The sequence below is a fragment of the Gossypium hirsutum genome, chromosome D11 (genome assembly GCF_007990345.1).
Source record: "Gossypium hirsutum isolate 1008001.06 chromosome D11, Gossypium_hirsutum_v2.1, whole genome shotgun sequence".
NCBI lineage: Eukaryota > Viridiplantae > Streptophyta > Magnoliopsida > Malvales > Malvaceae > Gossypium > Gossypium hirsutum.
Genome location: NC_053447.1, coordinates 11,124,700 through 11,146,894, shown reverse-complemented (window position 1 = coordinate 11,146,894; position 22,195 = coordinate 11,124,700). Strand labels below are relative to the sequence as shown.

The 22,195-nt window shown below is 32.7% G+C and overlaps 3 protein-coding genes across 3 annotated transcripts; 2 read left to right on the top strand and 1 right to left on the bottom strand.

Annotated features, from left to right (window-relative positions):
- The first annotated feature begins 2,247 nt into the window (after nt 1-2,247).
- Nucleotides 2,248-5,572, top strand: LOC107912360 (pectinesterase). Its single transcript, XM_016840494.2, has 3 exons — nt 2,248-3,575; nt 3,678-3,838; nt 4,708-5,572. The coding sequence occupies exons 1-3, from the start codon at nt 2,749-2,751 to the stop codon at nt 5,400-5,402; spliced, it is 1,683 nt and encodes a 560-aa protein (XP_016695983.2). The 5' UTR covers nt 2,248-2,748; the 3' UTR covers nt 5,403-5,572.
- An 8,139-nt stretch (nt 5,573-13,711) lies between these two features.
- On the top strand, nt 13,712-15,945 carry LOC107912359 (endoglucanase 17-like). Its single transcript, NM_001327069.1, is given in 8 exon segments — nt 13,712-13,972; nt 14,067-14,273; nt 14,398-14,598; nt 14,696-14,788; nt 14,896-15,057; nt 15,135-15,246; nt 15,341-15,504; nt 15,613-15,945. Coding segments are annotated over 8 exon segments (1,533 nt in total).
- A 3,290-nt stretch (nt 15,946-19,235) lies between these two features.
- LOC121223742 (protein PFC0760c) lies at nt 19,236-22,188 on the bottom strand. The gene is made up of 2 exons (XM_041106025.1): nt 21,852-22,188; nt 19,236-20,798 (listed from the first exon to the last, which is right to left on the bottom strand). The coding sequence occupies exons 1-2, from the start codon at nt 22,106-22,108 to the stop codon at nt 19,688-19,690; spliced, it is 1,368 nt and encodes a 455-aa protein (XP_040961959.1). The 5' UTR covers nt 22,109-22,188; the 3' UTR covers nt 19,236-19,687.
- Between the last annotated feature and the right edge of the window lie 7 nt (nt 22,189-22,195).

The following is a 22,195-nucleotide window of genomic DNA, read 5'->3' as shown; positions in this document are numbered from 1 at the left end:
CCCAGTAGGTCCAATTTAATTAGAGTTATTTGGATAAAGATTTTTGTAGGTTGGTTCAATTCAATCCGAATATAATTTTTTAAAATTTAAATTTAATTATAAAAAATATATTTTTAATATTTTATTATTTTTTAGATAGTGAAATAAATTTTCTAAGCGGTCCGTCCCAACTTGAAAAATTTTAAAATCAAACATCAACTGTATTCATGAACACTTCTAACAAGTCACCTATATTTTTATTATTAAGTATCCTTAAAATTAATTAAGATGTTGGAGTTAAAATTTTGCTTTTATGAAATATATTTTGTTTGGTAGATTTTTGAAAATAGTTTTACATAAATTGTGGAATATAGTAATTAATAATTCGTTGCATTTTTCTATGCTATTATTTTAGTTTGTTTGGGTTAAACTTGACAAAATCTTTCCATTAATCTTCCCTAGAAACTTTAAACATCATTAGCAAGTTTACCATGTAGTTATATGTAGACAAGATAAAAAAAAATGGAAACTAATATTTTAGGAATTGGTCAGGATTAAATTTTTTAAAATAATCATATAAACGTTTAACATTTATATAAGTGTTCAAGTGAAAATTAAACCTTTCAAATAAAGGTCAAATCATTTTAAAAGTACTTCTCAAATGTCGTATATCATATTTCAAATTATGTTTTGATTGCTTTATTTTCTTTTCAAGCAATGCTTGATTCAGGTGTTATGTGTTTTATTCTAAACATGTCAACATTTACCAATTTTTTTTCTGCGAATTGGGTTGAAATACGTGAAAAGCCCTTATTTGGCCATTTTAAAATATATTTTTTGAGGGAAAGATATAATTTAAAAAAATAGAAAATTGTTTTTTTATAATTTAAGGGTGTATTTAAAAATTATAAAGTAATTGGATCAATGTATCCCTCTTGTATTTGCAAAGATTTCTAATTTTCTATGTGTGTGTTTGATCGATAAAGTGAAAATAAATCATAATTCTTCATGTCCTATTTAATAGTATAAATTGTAACAATACAAATACATAATTTTAGATTCTAAAAATTATTATAATAAGATAGTATTTATAATAACTAATATCTAATTAAAACTTAATTTGAAGTTATGTATATTACATATAGGAGAATATTACATTGGAGCAGAACTGGATAAATGAAGTTAAGTCTTTATACTATAAAATAATTATTACTAAATATTTTTAAATTGTGATATATTTATTATTAAAATATTAATATAAAGTATTTGTCAAAAAAGGTTAAGAATATTATTTAACATTCAAAATCATTAATGTTATAATTTATTATTAAAACATCATAATATTAAAGAATTTCATTAAAATAATTAATTAGATCAATATTTAAATAATTAATTATATTATATTATATTAAAATAATATTTAATATTTTAAAATGGAAATAAAATGTTATTTTTAATATAATAATATTTCACTTAATTCAAATTAATTTTTCAAAAGAAAAAATAAATAATTCTCAATTGATGATGGATCGAGATATTTAAAAAAAATATTCTTCATAGATTATTTTCCACAGAACAAACTCACTTTTAATTATAAAATATAGATATTTGTCATTTAGAAAAATACAATTATTGGTGGGCTAGATCGGCTTCATTCTTAACTTTACTCAAATCTAGTCCAACCTACGAACATAACATTGGTGGACTCTATATATTTTTGGAGGTATTACACTGTTCCTTTTACAACATTTGATATTGTAAATGATATTATCAACTTACCAATTGAAAATATCCACGTGTTAAATCGATTTTCCTGATAATATAAAGATTATATGGATATAAATTTTGCCGCAAAAGAAGGGGAAGGAAGCACAGCCTTTGGGTGCCTTTATTAACTTTTTCCATATGCTAATGCTATCTAGCTAGGCACTATGATGGTTTTAATTTAAGTTTGAAATATACAGGTCGAAGATAGTAGTGATGATAAGCACCGTCTGTCCTCTTGTTGGTCCAATACCATAACATGAATAAAGACAAAAATACTGGTCCTTAAGTGTTATCAACTCTTCTTGCTATATGTGGGCTATTGAGAAAAAGTAAGTTTAAGATTAGGAGGTATTCTTCATTACTCTCTCCATAATTATGAATTTTATGGGAACACTTTATGGATGTGGTTGATGGACGTATTAAGTGAAAGCATGAGCGTGGCGTACCCAGCCCAACCATCATCATCAGGCTTTTAATTTTGTCACGTGCATTTCTGCTCCCAAGTTCAAAAAATTTGGCACTCTTTCGTATTTCGAATCTCTGCATTTTAAAAAAAATTGTAATTTATGAATCTGGCATTTGGTTCTTTATTACAAGTTTAAAGATACGGCTTCTGTCACAGAAAAATGCGTATCGTTAAGACTGCGGCTTTAATCAACTACTTAGAGGCGCAATTTGTCATGAACATTGTGCTGCTGCTTGACATTTGCATATTCACGACAAAGATTCACCTCATGCTATCTGCCACTCAAAACTTAATTTCCTCTCTAAACAGCTAGCATCAGATTCGATTAGGCTGTTACGGTAGGCCCCCAAAAGCCAAAAGTTCCCTTCAAGCTCTGCCGATCTTGTGAGTTCCGAATACAAACATTACTCTACTCAACAGTGATCACCAAGCTTATTTAATAGCCAACCAGCCAATTCGCCTTTGTCCATTTGTCAGTAACTAAGGGTCTAAGCTCTCTCCTTCTCCTACTCTCTGTTCTTTTACTAGCATCGAACATGTATCATCCTAGTGCAAGATCCAAGACCTTGCTTGTTCTTTTACCCATTTCAGCACTTGTATTGGTCTTGCTTTCGTTCGTAGCTCTTCTAACAAACAGCCCCAGAGCCACACAACTCCAGCATTTACACGTCCACAATCACCTCCAAATTGCTCACTCAGCATGTGAAGGGACCTTATACCCCGACCTTTGCGTCTCCACCATCTCTGTTCTTCCAGATCTCGCTTCCAAATCACTGCCGGAGCTCATCCAAGCAACTCTAAACCAAACAATGTACGAGGTCCGTCTCTCCTCTGCCAACTGCACCGGCATTGAAAAGCGGATCAAAAGTTACAGCAAACGGGAAGAGGCAGCGATAAACGATTGCCTAGAGCTTTTTGATGACACCCTGGAGGAGCTGAAAGTTTCCCTTGCTGATCTCGCCCCTAAGAAATTAGCAGTCTCCAGGAACTACCACGACTTGCAGACATTTCTAAGCGCCGCGATGACCAACCAGTATACGTGTCTTGATGGGTTCGCACGTAGCAAAGGAAATGTTAGGAACATTATCAAAAAGGGTCTTCACAACATCACTCATCACGTGAGCAACTCTCTCGTAATGCTCAAAAAAGTCCCCGGTGTCAACAAATCCAAATCCGAGTATTTTCCTCAACAGGGACGCTTGAAAAACGGGTTCCCTTCGTGGTTATCCCGCAAAGATCGAAAACTTCTACAGGCTTCAGTTAATGAAACCGAGTTCGACCTCATAGTTGCCAAGGATGGCACTGGGAACTTCACTACCATCAACGACGCTGTTGCCGCTGCTCCAAATAATAGTAACACAAGGTAGTTTAGCTGACAAATTTGCGCTATTCCTCTTATATGTTACATTGAGAACGTTAATTAAGAGAGACTAATGAGGTGATTAACTACATTTGTTTGTAACAGGTTTGTGATATATATAAAAGCAGGGTCTTATCTTGAAAATGTAGAGGTGGTAAAGAAGAAGAAAATGCTGATGTTTGTGGGAGATGGGATCGGTAAGACAGTGGTGAAGGCCAGCAGAAATGTCGTTGATGGCTTTACGACTTTCCGTTCTGCCACCGTCGGTGAGTTCCAATTTCTCATTAACTTTTTAATTTACCACGAATTGAGTATTAATTTCTTTTACAAACTTTTTGGCTAGTAAAATAATTGTCTCAGGACTCACGAGTGTAATAATCCATATTGGATGCATTCACTAGTTGGAAGGTTTATCTGACCATTGATTTTTGACCAAAAAAAGAAAAGAAATGAAGCCCATTGTGACCTATCCGGCTGATGGGCTTTTTGGTTCCTTTTATTTGTCATTTCATTTCCCCTCCGGATGCTGCCTAGTCATATACAGATGACAGTGAATAGTGATAGCTCTTTGATGGCAATATGCATGTAATGATAAAAGCAACCACGTTCGTTCAATGATGGACCACCACACTCCTCATGCGCTCGTCCATTGTCACTGATTTGGGATTACAGTCCCAGGCATTCAATTGTTTTATCCATTTTATATGAATGGCGAAAACTTTGATTTTTAGGACGTCGGTTACTTGTTTTATATTTTTAATTTATTATAGAAAAACATAAAATGTTTATTGTGCTTTTAAATTTTCGTGTGTCGGCAGCTCAGGATTGACGGAAGCGCGTTAATCATTAATATGTCTGGGAGAAAGTTTTTTGTCTTCACCACTTATTATTATTATTATTTAGAACAACAAATCCATTATTCCAATCTTTATTTGCTAGTCATAATCTAGTAATTAGAAAAGACTTTACAAAAATTTCAACGAACTCTATTGCTGCTCACATGCTAAGTGGGTCTTCTCATTGATTTCGTTTATCTCCCTTCCTGGATCCCCACTTTTAATTATTTTGATCATTGTGGACAGTTATCCAACTAATCGTAGTAGTACTTTATATTTCCCTTTTTAATATATTTCAGCTGTGGTGGGGGAGGGATTCATAGCGAAAGGGATAACCTTCGAGAACTCGGCGGGGCCGAGCAAACACCAAGCGGTGGCTTTAAGGAGTGGGTCAGACCTCTCTGCATTCTACAAATGCAGCTTCGTTGCTTACCAAGACACTCTCTACGTCCATTCCCTTAGGCAATTCTATCGGGAATGTGACATATACGGGACAGTGGACTTTATATTCGGAAACGCAGCTGTTGTTTTCCAGGGCTGCAATTTATATGCTCGTAAACCCAATCCAAACCAGAAGAACATTTTCACCGCTCAAGGAAGAGAAGACCCTAACCAGAACACTGGGATTTCAATTCTGAACTGCAAGATCGCTGCAGCTGCGGATTTAGTCCCCGTAAAATCATCTTTCAAGACGTTTTTGGGGCGTCCTTGGAAAGAGTATTCCAGGACAGTTATTATGCGTTCGTACATTGATGATTCAGTGGATCCTGCCGGATGGTTAGAATGGAATGGGACGTTTGCTTTGAGTACCCTCTATTATGGGGAGTACCTGAACCGAGGGCCAGGGTCCAATACGAGTGCAAGAGTAACTTGGCCTGGTTATAGGGTCATCAACAGTTCCACTGAGGCAACTCAGTTTACTATTGAGCCATTTATACAAGGAAATGAGTGGCTAAATTCTAGCAATATTCCATTCGCTCTCGGCTTGAATTGAGAGCTAAATGCCACTTACGTGCCTCCCTTATTTTATTTTTCGTTAATAATTGGATTCTGTGTTTGTCTGATCAAGTTAGCCACCATGCAGTTTGATCCCATGTCAAATTGCTTTTGTACTGAAAATGAAATTAATAAGAAAATGAATAATTCTTTTCTCTCTTCCTAAAATGATTGCAGTACATTAATTATATCATCAATTTCAATCAAAAGAAATCATTATAAGCATTTAGTTGAGTAACTAAACTCATTTCAAATTAACTTATAAGCTTTAACCTTACTGATACTACCATACAGCAACATGCAAAAGTTTGAACTGCAGAAAGAGCAAGCGAGGCAAAGATGGGTCAGATTGAGGGAAAGGAACTCAATTTTATTGGGCTTAATACTACTAGACCGATTAGGCTTCCTATTCTTTTATGTCATCTACATACAAGGAGCCCATGTAGTTTAACTCAATTCTCACAGTCAAAATCTCTCTTTGATGTGCGATGGGAATTTTTTGAATTCACAGCCCTCAGGTCAGGCTGCTAGGATTGTGAGGTTATCAACTTGGGATGACATGCTTTTGCAATTCACTTCCCTTTTCTGAATAAACTAAGGATTTTAAACATGAAATCTTCAGATATCCCAACTTGTTCCACAAAGTATTCTTCTTTTGTTGTTTTAGTTAGAGCAGTCATAATTAAAAGCTGAGGAGTAATGGATGGTCCCCGAGAACACATTGGATGCCCAAACTGTAGAAATAGTGGCACCAATTTACTGTATCAAATATCGGAAATTGCGGGATACAAAGAAAAATATTATAATGAAACCCCGACCCATTGGTCACTCTCATACCCCTACTCCAATGATCCATTGAGCTCCGAGAAAAGAAATCATTAAGTTTTACTAGCAGTTTCAAATGTGCATGATTTGTGTCCTGCTCCTCCGCAATTTTTTTAATTAAAACTGGGATTTGGATATATTTTAATTTTTTAGGTGTTTTGTTGGACAAAATAATAAAATCTAGGGTAAACTATTTAGATTAATTTTAGAGAAAATGCTGTTTTTAAAATGTATTTAGGGAAATGAATATTTTTTTTATATTTAGGGAAATAAGTCGATTTTGAAGAAAGAAACAGAAAACATGTACCGAATAAAGCATTTTCTATTGAAAATATGTCCTGCAGACGCACTTTCTGACTCTTTTAATAAATCAGTTTTTTTGATAAGATGATTAAATGTTAGTGGTTTTGTCATTCTGTCTCGAGTTTGGTTTCTTTCTACCGCATATTTTTATTTTTGTTTCAAGCTTTGCTTTTATTTTTAATTATTGTTTTTAACACATTAGTGTTCTTTTTGTTAGATGGTTAAATAATAGTGAATATTTGAGTCCCAAATTCAGTTACTTTTCTAAGCACATAGTATTTTTTTTTATTTTAAGTTGTTTCAAGTTTTTTTTTAATTAATAAATATATTATTTTCAAATTTTTTATTTTTAATTAATAATTATTTTATTTATAGAATCAAATAATTATTGTCAAATATCATTCTTTTTAGTAATTATAATTTTTATATGTGTAATATTTATTTTTCAATCCATATCATGAGTGTAGTAAATTTTAGTATTATATATTTTTATATGTGTATTTCAAATAACTAATTGAAATATTTCGCATATAAAAATATTTGAAATAGCATAGTCACAATGTAGATGAAAAAACAATTATATTTAAAATATTTTACATATAAAAATAATAATGATATTTGAAATAATTATTTGATTTTGTAATATTAGAAAATCACCGTACCCACAATATAAGTGGAGAAAATAAATATTTGGCACATAAATATTATATATAAATAAAAATATATAAAAAAATAGTTGATGCTTTTAAAATATAAAATATATTTAACATAACGATAAATATCAAATTTATCAAATATATATTTTATTATATGATTTCCAATAATTATTTGATTTTATAAATAAAAGAGTTATTAATTAAAAAGATTTAAAAATAAAAAAATTTAAAAAAAATATATTTTTTGTTAATTAAAAAAACTTAGAACAATATGAAATAAAAATACAAATATGAGTAAGAGAGGAATTGAACTCAACACTTAAAGATAAAACTATTAACATTTAACCATTTGACCAAAAAAGCTAATACGCTAAAAAAGTTAAATATGTTTTCATTTAAAATTGGCATATTTCCCTAAATATCACAAAACGGGCACATTTCCCTTATTTTTATTTAAAATTGGCCTCATCAAATTTGGCCAAACTATACTTATGGTTACTAAGTTATTGGTAAGTTTACATTTTGGTCATTCAATTTCAAAAAGTTACAAAATGACCATTTAATTATTGAAAAGTTTTCATTTAAGTCACTTAATTATTCAAAAGTTATTATTTTTAAAGTCCAGCTAGTTAGCTTCGAGTGATAATTTGATAATTGATATAGTGGATCAATACTCATCGACAAGTAGAATAACATACCTCAGATCTAAGTGGATTTGACGGCTAGTTTAGGAGATTAGAGAAGAAAACTGTTTGGATTTTGGTTTACATATTCGTAAAGTTCAGAGCTATTTCATGAAAAATACCGAACTGTAGAAAAGAATGAGAATGAAAGCTTTCGGTTGGTGTAAGCGGTGTGAACATAGAAGGCCATACAATAGTGATTAAATAGTCCAATATCTTAAATGAAAATTTTTGTGTAATTCAGTGACTATTTTGATAACATTTTGAAGTTTAATGACTAAAACGAAAATTTACTAATAATTCATTGACGTTGAAGTATAATTTAATCTAAAATTTAATGAACCAAAACTAAGGGTCTGTTTGATTGACGGAATTGATTTTCCAGAAAATCATTTACAACTTTTCCAGCGTTTGATTGGCGGAAAACATTTTCCATTTGGAAAATGAACTCCAAAACAAGGAAAAATGGGTTACATTTTAGGGAAAATGTCTTACCCTTTCAATTTCCGTAAGACATTTTCCGTGCTCTCCTCTCTATCGCCTCCTTCATTCCTTCCTTCATTTCCGGTAGAAAACTGCTTCTGTTTATCGATTTTCCAGTAACTTGTTTTTTTAATTATTCAATACTTGTTTTTTTAACACAATTACAAATAATTTATTTGATATTAGTTTTTTTCAATTTATAACGATTAATATTGTAGCTTAATAATTGAGTATTATTATAAATAAATCATTGCAATATATGTAAAAATAATTTAAAATATAAAAATTTATTAATATATATTAATATATGTAAAAACAACTTTTCCGAAAAATATTTTCAAAAAATCTGCCAAGCAGCAGAAAATATTTTCCAGTAAATCATTTTACAGAAAAGTAAAATATTTTCCAGAAATCATTTTACGGAAAATATTTTACTGGCAATCAAACAGACCCTAAGATTATTCTATTCAAAAAGTGATTATACTTGGGTCCCTTTAGATCTAAATTTTAAACTAAAATTTATTTTTTTTAACTCTTTCATTTTATCTTTTCGTTCTCTTACTTTTTCTTCCAATTTGAGGTAAAAACTTCCATGCCTCGTGAGTAAAATCTTGCAAAGGTGACCTAGTATAGCAGGAAGTTAGGTACCAAAAAATAGTTTTAGAAGAGAAATATATATTTTCCAGATTAGCAAGTAGTAGCAGTTGAATAATAGAAGTCAGAAGTATTACTAAAAGAAATTTAAAAACAATGGTGAATTGATTTGTAGGTCTATACCCTGCATATGTAAGTAAAACTGAAGGTTCATCACCTAATCTCAAATACATTTGCCATTGCCCTAATTATTTCAACGTTATTGTGTAAGGATGTCAGCTTTTGTATCAGCATTTGATGGCTATTGATAGTGATTACTGATTAGTCGCTTCTTCTTCGCTTTTCCAGAGGCGCATATAGGGAAAGATTGGAACATGGTGTGTGTTGCATGCTTTTGCATGTGGGTGGGAGGGAGGATTTCAGAAGATCACATGTGAATGTGATGAAACCAGCTATATTTTTATTAATAAATATTGGGTCGAATTTTATTTTTCAAAAAAAAAAAAGTCTTTACTTTTCCATTTAATAACATTCATTTTGTTTGTTTTATTTTATGGAACTTTTAGTTGATTAATTAGTTGAATGTTTGAGAATAATTCCTTTTACTCGATTTGCTTATATCTCTTTGCTTTTACTTCAACACTGAGTTTAGTAATAATATGAAGGCTAAATTATTAAAATATTCACTTTTATTTTATTTAGGTAATATTTTAGTTATTTATGTCTGAAATGTTATGTTTTAATCATTTATGTTATCGTGTTTTAACATTGTAGTCACTGAGCCGTTAACGGTGTAACAGTAAGTTGATATGGCACGTTAAATCATTATTTTAAACGAAAATTTTATGTTAAATTTCACAGTTGATCCATATATTTTTTTCATTTTAAGCAATTTAAATTTTTTATGTTCTTTTAACTTTATTTTTTTCTTTATTTTTTATTCTCTTCTGCTTCTCCCTCTGTTTTACTTCCTTCTTCATTTCTTTTAACTTAGTTTTTTTTATGTTTTCCATTTGTTAAATCTAGTCCATATACTTTTATTTTTTTTAGTGAGGCGAGCTTATGAACTAGTTTTAATAAATGAAAAATATAAAAAAAACTATGTTAAAAGAAATGAAAAGGGGAGGAAAACAGAGGGAGAAGCAAAAGAGAATGGAAAATAAAGAAGAAAAAAAAAGAAAGTCAAAAGAACATAAAAGAAAAAAATTAAATTGCTCAAAATGAAAAAAATATGAGGATCGATTGTATAAATTAACCTAAAATTTTTGTTTGAAATTTTAATTGTTTACCCTAATATTAATTGTTTAGTAAGAAAAAAATACATGAATAATTTTTATAGAAATTAACTTGTAGGTTTTGACCTAAAATAGAATTCCCTCAATTTTCTTTTAGAAATTATTTTGCTGGTTAATAGTAACTATGATCAATTTAATACTTCAATCATGTTTCAATAATATATAGGGAGATTACTATGGCTGCTTCTTCTTTTTCTAATTATTATTTTCTTTTCCTTCAATTACATCAAACATTGGCTGACCATTTTGCTTGGCAACATGACATGGGTCCTCCTTTTCTGCCACACCTTTACATAAATTCAGAAAATTAAGACAAACATTGTCTAGCTATGAGTCTAGTCTCAATCCTTTTTCTGATTGGCAACAAATTAAGGGTATTCCCACCTAAATAATGCTGTATCGCATATGGAATACACAACCAAAAGAAAAAGGTTGCATCACAAAAAGAAAAAGGAAATCCTTTCCCTCCCGCATGGAGAAAGTTTGGTTGGGATTGTATGATACAGATTGAGAGTAGTATAAGTTAGGCCATTCATCCACTGCCCACAGCCTTTTTAGTCACTGGAGGCACCAAAGAAATACGAAATTAGACCAATTTAACCAATGTGGGAGAAACAAGATTGTATGACCGGACATCTACAGATGGGTGAAAGCTATTTGGGGGTGGATGCGACCGATTCAATAAAAATAATCCCATGTGAATTACAAGTTTGGTTGCCTTTGTCTTGAACTCTAGATTCAAAGGTATCATCACAAAGTGCAATACCTCTTCTGAATGCATGGGCCTTTCCTTTATCCATCCTTTTGTGGCTCACTCATTGAACTCAAACATGGATTCACATAGCATTTTTTAACCCCACCACGTTTTCAGTCTCCAACTTTCTCCGACATAAGTGTTTAGTCTCAGAGATCAACACCCATTATCTTCCCCCAATTTTTTCTTTTCTGTGTACTGTTTGAACGCCTTTCTCTGTCAACACCAATGTTTTTCAACCTCTGAGATTTTCATCTATATTCCTACATCGGTTGAGTTACTCAATGCGTTGTTCAAAAACTATGGGAACCCTGTTACTATTTTTGGCTTTGGCTGTGAAATTATTAGTGAGAAATGAATGCTGCATTTGCATCATTGCATGTTTCTTAAGTGGAGCAATGTTAACCGTTAAGTGTACTTATTAGGGGATACCCTCATAATCTTTGCAGATGTGATATGATTTCTTTATTTTGCAATTGATGTGAATTTCCATCCATCAAGGCATACCCTTTTTGCTTTATTCTTTTATGGTATTTTTTTATATTTTTAATTTTCATTTTAATATCTATATTAAAAGTTTATGGTTGTATTTTTTAATAGTGTCGTTTCAACGTTTAAATTCAAATTCTCTCCTTAGAAATGCAAAGTATATTATCATTATCCAAACGTTTGAGACGATAAACTGAACCAACTTTTTTCCATATCTCAAGATTTGACTTGCATGCAGCAACATTAAACCAATAAGTCTTGGTAGAGCATAACTGCTTTAACTATAGTATGATTAGTAATATTTACACATTCCAACGTATAGGTATTATAAAATGTAAAATCTAGTTAAGTTCGTTTTCCTATCAAATTTTATCCTGTAGTACTGTTTGATAAACCATAAAAGTAATATGTTTTTAATTCCATTCTTAACGCGTTTTTGGATGATTTATTATGTAAATTAGTGAATTTGATGCTCCTAATCCTTTAAATTCATGTTTCTATACTTAGGTGAGCATAGGGGAGCGAAAGGAGCTAAAAAGGGGCCAAAATCAGACAAAAAGAGCTGTTTTCATATCTACACGGCCTGGGCATTTCCACACGGGCTGGTCACATGCCCATATGCCAACCCGTGTCGATTTCGCACCCTGCTTCCCTTTTACGCGGAAAAACTCAATTTGTTGGGTTTCTGAGCATTCTAAAGTTTATAAATATATATTAGAAGAGAACCCCAAAAGGATATACAGAGAAGATTGAATAAAAGACTCGAAGAACGCTATCAGAATCATCTCGAAAGCGGATCTCCTTCAAGATTGAAGATCTCCATTTAATTTCTTTAAAAGTTTTATTGAGTTTTTTTATGTCTTGTTGTTATCTTAACTTTGAGATATTTCTATTTAGGATGATGAACTAAATTCCCTAGATACCTAGGGAAAATGAAAACTATGATGAATCTTATTATTTGATTTCCGAGTTACATGATAAATATTTGATTCTTGTTCTCAATTATGTATGCTTATTTCATGTTTTAGTATTTTGAGGATATTAATTCATGTTTAATGTGCTTAATTTGTGGAGTAAAAGTCCCTGCTTAAAAGTAGATATAGCATAATTGAGTGAAGTTGCATGGGACGACATAAATCTACTCGATTAGAGTTAAATCTAATAGGGGAATCTATAGATCGAGTTAATGCGACAATAGGGGTTTTAATTAGAAAGAGATTTCAATTAATCAACATAGAGTCAGTTGTTCTTACTTTCGAGATATTAACATAATTTAGAAATTTCTACGGATCAAGGCACAGGTGAATAAATCGTTTAATTCAGATTCAGAATAATAGGTGGAGTCTAGGTGTATTCTTTTCCTGGGTATTGTTTATCTCATTGGTCTTATTCGATTATTTTCCTAATTCATTATCTGTTGCATTCTTAGTAATTAGTTTAGTTAATTTTAAATTAAAAAAACAAACACTTCAATTTATCAACTAAATAATAAAATAACAGTAATTACTAATACTTTTAGTCCTCGTATATACGATATTCCCTACTCACTATAACTATACTAGTGTTCGAAAAGTGCACTTACCTTTATTATAATTATAGTTAATTTAGTGACTATAAGTGTTGAAAAAAATGATAAAGTAGTGAACAGGGTGAATAGAATACTTTGGTACAATATGATTTCTATTGTTTTGTTTATTTTTTTTCACATCCTATGCAGAGTAGCAGTTATAGGTGTGGAAAAAAGGTGACTGGCAGTACTTACATGTCATAACACTATTGAAAAAATTTCCCAGAACATGTTAACAGAACATTAATTAATGTAATCAAAACACCCATGTGAACACGGGAATTTCTGTTATTAAACTCCCTTGCCTGATTGCATGTCCGAATTTTTGGGCAAATGAAACATTGAATTCTAAAGGGTATCAATATTTCAATAAATTAATGTTGAAAAACATAGGGAGAAAAACGAGTAAAATTTATGAGACAATGCAAAGCACCTGAGAGAGAATGTGGGTCTAATTATTGTTCTAACAGGTAACTTCTTAAAAATTTAAAAAAGAAAGAAAAAGAATGGAAGGAGCGGTAACTTGTAGTTAAGCAGGAAGGTAACAGAGCAGCAGCTTTTACTATATAAACAACAAAGGCAAGTGTTGTGCCCTGCGGCTTGCAGAGATTGATTGGTTAGGGACTTGGGGTTGTAAAAACTCTGGGGTAGCCTGAAAATGGGTCTCTCTCTTTCTCCTTTGGCGCTGATAGTCCTTCTTGCTTGTTTAACTGCTCTTCATCAGTGTAATGGCAACCCCTTCCGTAGAAACAACCCTTTTCGTCACCACCATCACCCTCGCTTTGCCAAGCATAACTACAGAGATGCACTTACCAAATCTATCATGTTTTTCGAAGGCCAAAGGTCAGGGAGGCTTCCTTCTAACCAGCGGATTACTTGGAGAAGAGATTCTGGCCTCTCAGATGGTGCAGCCATGCATGTAAATATGCAAAACCATGATTCCATTTCTCTTTGAATACTCTGTTTCTTTCATGTCATGTATGGTATTTTGACTGCGAAATATGGAGATGCAGGTTGATTTGGTTGGAGGATACTATGATGCTGGAGACAATGTGAAGTTCGGATTCCCTATGGCCTTCACCACCACCATGCTTTCTTGGAGTGTGATTGAATTTGGTGGGCTGATGAAAGGAGAGTTACAAAATGCCAAACAAGCCATCCGTTGGGCTACTGATTACTTGCTCAAAGCAACCGCACATCCAGACACCATCTATGTTCAGGTTTTATTACCTTGTTTTCTCTTAACTCTTCAAAGCTTGTGCTTTATTTTGCATACAATGTGCATTCTTGTTTGTTTCACCCTAAACAGAGGATCTGATACAAGCTCTGCGTTGTTGTGTGTAGGTTGGTGATGCAAAGCAGGACCATTCTTGCTGGGAAAGACCAGAAGACATGGACACTCCGAGAAGTGTTTTCAAAATAGACAAAAACTCTCCTGGTTCAGATGTAGCAGGAGAAACTGCTGCTGCGCTTGCAGCTGCCTCTTTGGTCTTCAGAAGAAGTGACCCCACTTACTCTAAGCTTTTGGCTAGGAGGGCTATCAGGGTAAAACTCTTATTCTTTAAAAAAAAGCTATGTATTCATCACTGCTCTGTTCTAAATTTCCTGAGAAAATTGAAATTTGTTGTCTCCTGAGTAATAGGTATTTCAGTTCGCTGATAAGTACAGAGGACCCTACAGCAATGGATTGAAAAAAGTTGTTTGCCCATTCTATTGCTCTTATTCTGGTTATCAGGTGCGTTAGTGTTGTTAAAATTTTGCTATCTAGGTGTTGGTTGTTTGGTATAATGTGCTGAAATGTCAACCTAATTTGTTTCTCTGCTACTCTAAAAAAATTTTTAGGATGAACTGCTGTGGGGAGCTGCTTGGCTGCACCGAGCCACCAGGAACCCGACCTACCTAAACTACATTCAGGTGAATGGACAGATACTTGGAGCTGCCGAGTTTGACAACACTTTTGGATGGGATAACAAACATGTCGGAGCAAGGATTCTTCTTTCCAAGGTTCTATTTCTTTCCTTCTCCTTTCTGCTTCGGTTGTTCTTCATCCAAATTTAATTGTGAGGTCATTGAATTTTCAGGCATTTCTCGTTCAAAGACTGAAGTCTCTCCATGATTACAAGGGACACGCAGATAATTTCATTTGCTCTCTCATACCAGGGGCCCCATTCTCTTCAGCTCAATATACTCCAGGTTCCTACTTCGTTTCTAGCTTTCTCGAATAAACGTAAAATGTAATCTTATTAACGGGTGGTTTTTTTTAATGTCGTTTGTGTATAAACAACAGGTGGTCTCCTGTTTAAGATGAGTGACAGCAACATGCAATATGTTACCTCCACTTCCTTCCTGCTTCTTACCTATGCCAAGTACTTAACTTCAGCCCACCAGGTCGTTAACTGCGGTGGCACCAGGGTCACCCCAAAGAGGCTCCGAACCATTGCCAAGAAACAGGTCATTGCAAAAGCAACACAGCAATTCAAAGTTTGTTGGTGGTTCATTTTCTTTGCTCAGTTATATTTTATACTAACAACCAACTTTCATGGATGCGTTATGGATCAGGTGGACTATCTGCTAGGTGACAACCCCTTGAAGATGTCCTACATGGTAGGATATGGCCCAAGGTACCCACAACGTATACACCACAGGGGCTCATCTTTGCCGTCGGTTGCAAATCACCCAGCCAAGATCCAATGCTCCGCAGGCTTCAATTTCATGAAGTCTCAATCCCCCAACCCCAACATTCTGGTGGGTGCAGTCATTGGTGGTCCTGACCAGAAAGACAGGTTCCCAGATCAACGGTCCGATTATGAACAGTCTGAACCAGCAACGTACATCAATGCACCCCTTGTCGGAGCGTTAACTTACCTTGCTCATTCTTTTGGTCAGCTTTAGGGCCCTACAGGCGTTACTACTACTACTACTACTTTTTAGGGTTATCAGTAACTTTTTAACATATTTAGGTGTTCGTAATGTATTCCCTTTTAGTTAATTTTAAAATATTAAAAGGTTATAGTAATATTCCTCTGGAAGTGCACAAGGCGTCGAGGCAAATGGGTTCAGACCTAAGGCTCGAGCCACAAACCTTGAAGACTGAATGCACAATTGTCAAGGATGAATGCCATTGTGGGGGCGTGTTTGTTTTTTCATCTATAACAATATTATTATCATTGCCAAGTGTAAACAGTTATCAACCATTGTGGCGTTGTCGTGCAAAGAACGGCGTTCAATTGTAATGACATGCTCAAGCTCAGACTTATGGGCTCCAACAAGTGATAAGCAGTTTTGGGGCTCTGCTTTTCTTTTTTAATGTTGTTTTGGAACTTGTAATATGCCTGGTCTACTACTAGCGTTTAACTTGTAAGGGCACCTCTTCTCTCCTCAACTTGTGGGATTTTTTTTTTTAAAGTAGGGACCGTAAATGTGGGATTCAAGAAAAAGAAAAAAAGCATTGATGTGCTGCCATTGGAACTAGTAACCAGTAATGTTAAATAGTGTGGATAACGTTGCATGAAGAAATTGAATATTATACCGTTGAAGCTTTAATGGGAAACCCCACCATATTTTGACCGTTGAAAATGTGTAGTAAGCGAATTGGGATATGATAAACAGAAAATATTGGTCCAAACCAAGACCAAATCACGTGACAAAGATTGTTAATGTTTGTGGTAAGGAAAAGGCTGGTTTTTTTCACAGAGATTGTCAGTAGTATCAGAACTGAGCTAAGTTTAGTCTAGTGGATAAGCCTCCCAAATAGTTGCAACTAGTTATCTGGTTGGAAGAACCAAACCCAAAAATTTAAAATGTCATTCCCACTTACCACTGTGAATAGGGGTGTTCATTCGATTAACTGACTAGTTAATCGATTCGAAATAATATTAACCGAATTAATTGATATTTCAAAATTTTTAACCGTTAATCGTTCGGTTAATTCGGTCGGTTAACCGAATTAACCGAAAATTATATATTTTTATTTTTGGTTAAAAATTAACCGAATTACCCGAATTAACCGGATTACCAGAATTAACCGAATTAACCGAATTGAATCACTACATAATTAAATTATTTTTAGACTTTTAGACTTTAGTTTTAGTTTTAGTTTTAGAATTTTATTTTTATTTATTAAATTATTTGTAATTTTTATGATTGGGTTGGGTTGGGTTGGGTTGAATATTTGGGTTTAGATTAGGTTTAGGTGAATAGTGGGCCTATTGATATATTATAATTTTATTTATTAATTTTTTCGGTTAAACCGAAAAAAATTCGGTTAACCGATCGGTTTCGAACCGAATGAACCGTTAACCGAAAAATCAAAAAATAATTAACCGACCCCGACCGAAAAAATTCGATTAACCGACCGATTAACCGAATTCGATCGGTTAACCGAATTTTTTCGATTTTACCCGAATTTTGCACACCCTAACTGTGAATGTCCCCCATAAAGTACTTCTTAAACAAGTGTTGTTTAGCAAGGATCCCTCCTTCCTTCCTTGGAGTTCAGTTCTTTTTCTCATTTCAAAATTGAAAATTTATATGCAAATTTACGGTCAAGGAAAGTAATCCATAATAATTCTAGTACATAAAAGAACATGAGTCTTAAAGTATATATATATATATCTAAGAAATAGTATCACTTGATCAAAACCAGACCATATCGCAAAAACATCTGATTTTAAAGCATTGTTTCAAAGAAAATAAAAATGACAGGTAGATCACGAACATCTTGAAAATAAGCCACGTCCTATGGCATCAGCCGCTAGATCAAAACATCACGAATTGGTGTGCCGATTCCGTTAACGATAATCGGGATCTTTCCAGCAAAACTCATGTAGCTTCATGAACTAAAGCTCATCGAACCAAGTGAAGACAACAGGAGTCACCAACGACTTGAGAGCCAGCCTTGATTCAGACAATTCAAAGGAGTTCAATTGATTGAAGTGGATTTATTTAATAGGACTAAAGAGGCGGTAAGGATGAGATTAGTTAATACCAACATACAGAAAGATGATTCTATAAACATGAGATTGTATATAGCATGGGGGATTAGCTAATAGGGTACAGTTCAACTGTAGATACTTCATTGGTTCATTTGTTTGTTAATGTTTGTAATTATAAGGCAGATCACTGCTGCTTTTGGGTAATAAAATAGTATACACATTTATCCAATAAAATAGCCCTGTCACCACTCTTGGGTGACGACTACTACCATTGATGCCATAGGAGGTGCACAGAACGCTGCCAAAACATTATTTTGTCAAATTTGAGGAAAAAAAAACAAAGAAAAGGGAAGCGAGTGGTGGGGAAAGGAGGGGGCCAAAACAGATGGAATGGGGCAGAGATGGAAGTGTAGATCTTGAAGGTAGCTTTGTGTATGGCACATCTCCATCGATATCTGAAACTCGAGATATAATCAGAACAGTGACCAGTGTTCAAATTTGGAATGCTATGCAAGTCTATGCCGCACTTCATCCAAAATCATCTTAACCTACATAAAAACTTTGTATGCACTTATTCAAAATAAAAATTAATCAAAAACATATAAAATAAGTTAATTAACTATAAAAATTAAATTAATGCAAAATGTGAACATGCAAGCTAATATATTAACTTTCTTAAATTTTATTTTGTGATATTTACTTTACATCGTTTGAAATTTAATTATTATTTTAAATTCACCCTTTTACTTTCTTTTTTTTACTAAAAACTATCACTAACCTATGTGGATACAGATTGTATCATACAATCTTGTTCACTTCTATTTACAAGTTTATTTTTTAGTAAGAATTTACTTCTGTTTAATTCAACACCCATCACTTTAAGGACAACCAAAGTAACAACTAGCTGTGGTGGGATAGTGTTGGTGGGGTTCATGAAAGAAAGATTTTGTTTTTTTGTTTAGAAAGAAAGGAAAAAGGAATAGGAAGAAAAAGAAAAAGAAGGGCTAGAACCCTTGGACCCTTTAACCTAGGTGACATTAATGTGGATTACATGTAGACATTTAACAATAATATTTGTGCTACACGAGACTTCCGTCACACTTTTAATGGACAGTAACAATCCAATGATCAAAATTTAACAAATCGATAATATTAGTGACCATTTCATAACAAATTAAAGTTTAGTGACTAAAATGTAATTTAAACCATACATAAATGACTATTTTATAGTTTATCCTAATTTCCCACTATTAGACAATATTTATACCATTATTACATGCTCAATGAGAAAAGATTGTATGAAACCGTAATTTCACGTCTTTTCTATTCCTTTTCAGAAAGAGAATAAAAAATCAGATTTTTCTTTTAATTATCAGGATAGGGATGACATGAAATCATATATTCATACAATCAATCCCTTCTCCATACTCAAGTTAGGGAGGAGTTTAATAAAATGTGATTTTTAGGTTAGATTATGCAATTGAGAAGTAGAAGTAAGGAACGACAAGTCTAAATCAAACCAAGCCCAAATATGCCAATTTGTTGAATGTTTTATTAGACCATTCATGAGGACAAGCTTCTAAGTCTCTTTGTTGTTCTTGCCATTAGTGCAACCTCATTTGTCAAACGTTTTAGCCAAGTAGTGATGAAACGTTTCTTTGTTGTCATGCCCCTAGTCTTTGTTTACAGATAGTGGAAGGCTAATTATTCATCTTTTTGCTTTCTTCTTCTTCTTCTTCTTCTTCTTCTTCTTCTTCTTCTTCTTCTTCTTCTTCTTCTTCTTCTTCTTCTTCTTCTTCTGTTGAAAATGATGATTGCATTTGTGAATATTCTTCTTCATCTTCTTCCCCTGTTGACAATGATGATTGCAATGATGAGTCTTCTTCTTCTTCAAGTGTTGATCCCATCGGTGAATGTTCTTCATCTTCTTCTGTTGAATTTGGTGATTGTAACAGTGAGTCTTCTTCTTCTTCTTCTGAAAATGGTGATCCCATTGATGAATATTTGTTGCTGTTATCATCATCATCATCTTTTTCTTCTAAAAATGATCCCATTGGTGAATATTTGTCATCATCATCATCGTCGTCATCGTCGTCGTTGTCGTCGTCGTCATCATCATCATCATCATCATCTTCTTCTTCTTCTTCTTCTTCTGTTGAAAATGATGATTGCATTTGTGAATATTCTTCTTCATCTTCTTCCCCTGTTGACAATGATGATTGCAATGATGAGCCTTCTTCTTCTTCAAGTGTTGATCCCATCGGTGAATGTTCTTCATCTTCTTCTGTTGAATTTGGTGATTGTAACAGTGAGTCTTCTTCTTCTTCTTCTGAAAATGGTGATCCCACTGATGAATATTTGTTGCTGTTATCATCATCATCATCTTCTTCTTCTAAAAATGATCCCATTGGTGAATATTTGTCATCATCATCATCATCATCATCATGGTCGTCGTCGTTGTCGTCGTCGTCGTCATCATCATCATCATCATCTTCTTCTTCTTCTTCTTCTTCTTCTTCATCCTCTTCGGATGATGACAAAGATGATCGTTTTGGTGTTGACTTTTCTTCAACCATTGATTGTTTTGCATCATCATGGACTTCTCCATTCTCTATCTCTATGTCAATGGCTTCCACCATCAAATAGTCATTGCTCTCATTTTTTACCATGTTTATCGGATTATGATCAATTAATGATCGAGAGCTCTCTTCAATAGCATCATAACTTTCAGTCACTCCAATAATTTCTTGCTCTGCATTATGGATTGGAATCTCTACGATGCCAAAGTTTGATGTTCCATGATTTGAGCAACTGCAAATAAACAATCATCCAACATCATTTATAAAAGAAACATGCCAGCGGTATTTTGAGAAATTTGTACATGCAATGCAACAGTTAGAAGTATCTTATAACAAAGAGTTTTGGCTATAGAACTTGGTGAGATTTAAATGTGCTAGAGATTAAAGGTGTTCATGGGTTGAACTAGGTCTAAGCATGATATTAATATATTTTATGTTTGTCTAAGCCCGACTTAAAATATGAGCTTAAAATTTCACCCATATTTGAAAATGGTTAACCCAATCTCATTTTAAGCTTACTTATATTATTTAAAAAAAGCTTTATATTATTTTAATTTAATATTTAATAATTTCATATATGTTTTATTTATTAAAAAATTATATATAATTATCTTAATATTTTTATAGATTACTATACATTTAATTTTTATGAGTTATAAGTTACATAATATATAAAAATTTACATAATATAAAATATTAAAAACTCAAAACGAATTAAAAGTTGTAAATTTTTTTGAAATTGGGTGACGATCTGACCTCATACATGAAGACCTCTAATTATAATACGGTCTCTTCAAAGTTTGAATTATTCATATAGTGCTTATTAAATCATACTTGAACAAGTTTTTTGGATTTAATTCAAATAATTTATATATCAAAAATATTTTTAATTAAATTTAATTATAAAGTATATGAAATATTAGTGTAAAATATTTTTTTAATAATTATACAAATTCTTAATCCGTTTGAATTAAATTTTAAATTTTTTTGTTCAAATACCCTAAAAATTCAAGACTTAATTTATTATATTTGTAATTTTTGACAAAATAAAAAAAATTTAAATTTTAAAATCATTTTATAATTGTTTATATATTTTTAAAGAGTAAAAATTAAATTGACAAAAATGGTTAAAAATGTTAATTCTAATGACATAAAAAATTTTAAATAAAAAAAATATAAAGATTTAAAAAAATTAGAGGCGGAACCATATATGTTTAAAATACCTGTTGTTCCAAACCTTGGTATTGTAATTCTATGGTGGAATGTTAACATATGAAATACTCACCATGAAATTTGATGTAGAATTGAGGAAGATACCTCCTGCACTACAAAATCTAGCCCTTCAATACTGCTGCCACCTGCATTATTTCTCCCTTGTTCACAACTTCTCTTATGCTCCTCCATATTGTTTTTGTTTTCGTGAAGACTAATTGGTTTAATATTGCTGGTTTTTTTGTTGTGTCTGATTCTTGGCTTTAGTCTCTCACAAAGGGATTCTATTCTTGAAGAGGGGAAGAGTATCAAAATCGTTTCTTGAAGCATACATTAATTCTCTGGTGAGGCTATTCAGCATCTTATTTTGCTTCACGCACGCTCTTCTCTACAGATTCCGTTGTTTTCACCTCTCAA

Bases quoted from the DNA above. Each gene is read 5' to 3' on its own strand.
- LOC121223742 (XM_041106025.1), bottom strand. From the start codon at position 22,108: ATGCTTCAAGAAACGATTTTGATACTCTTCCCCTCTTCAAGAATAGAA. The intron at 20,799-21,851 runs GTGAGTATTTCA...GTTTATTTGCAG, and splicing joins ATTCTACATCAAATTTCATG to TTGCTCAAATCATGGAACAT.
- LOC107912360 (XM_016840494.2), top strand. From the start codon at position 2,749: ATGTATCATCCTAGTGCAAGATCCAAGACCTTGCTTGTTCTTTTACCC. The intron at 3,576-3,677 runs GTAGTTTAGCTG...TGTTTGTAACAG, and splicing joins CCAAATAATAGTAACACAAG to GTTTGTGATATATATAAAAG. The intron at 3,839-4,707 runs GTGAGTTCCAAT...AATATATTTCAG, and splicing joins TTTCCGTTCTGCCACCGTCG to CTGTGGTGGGGGAGGGATTC.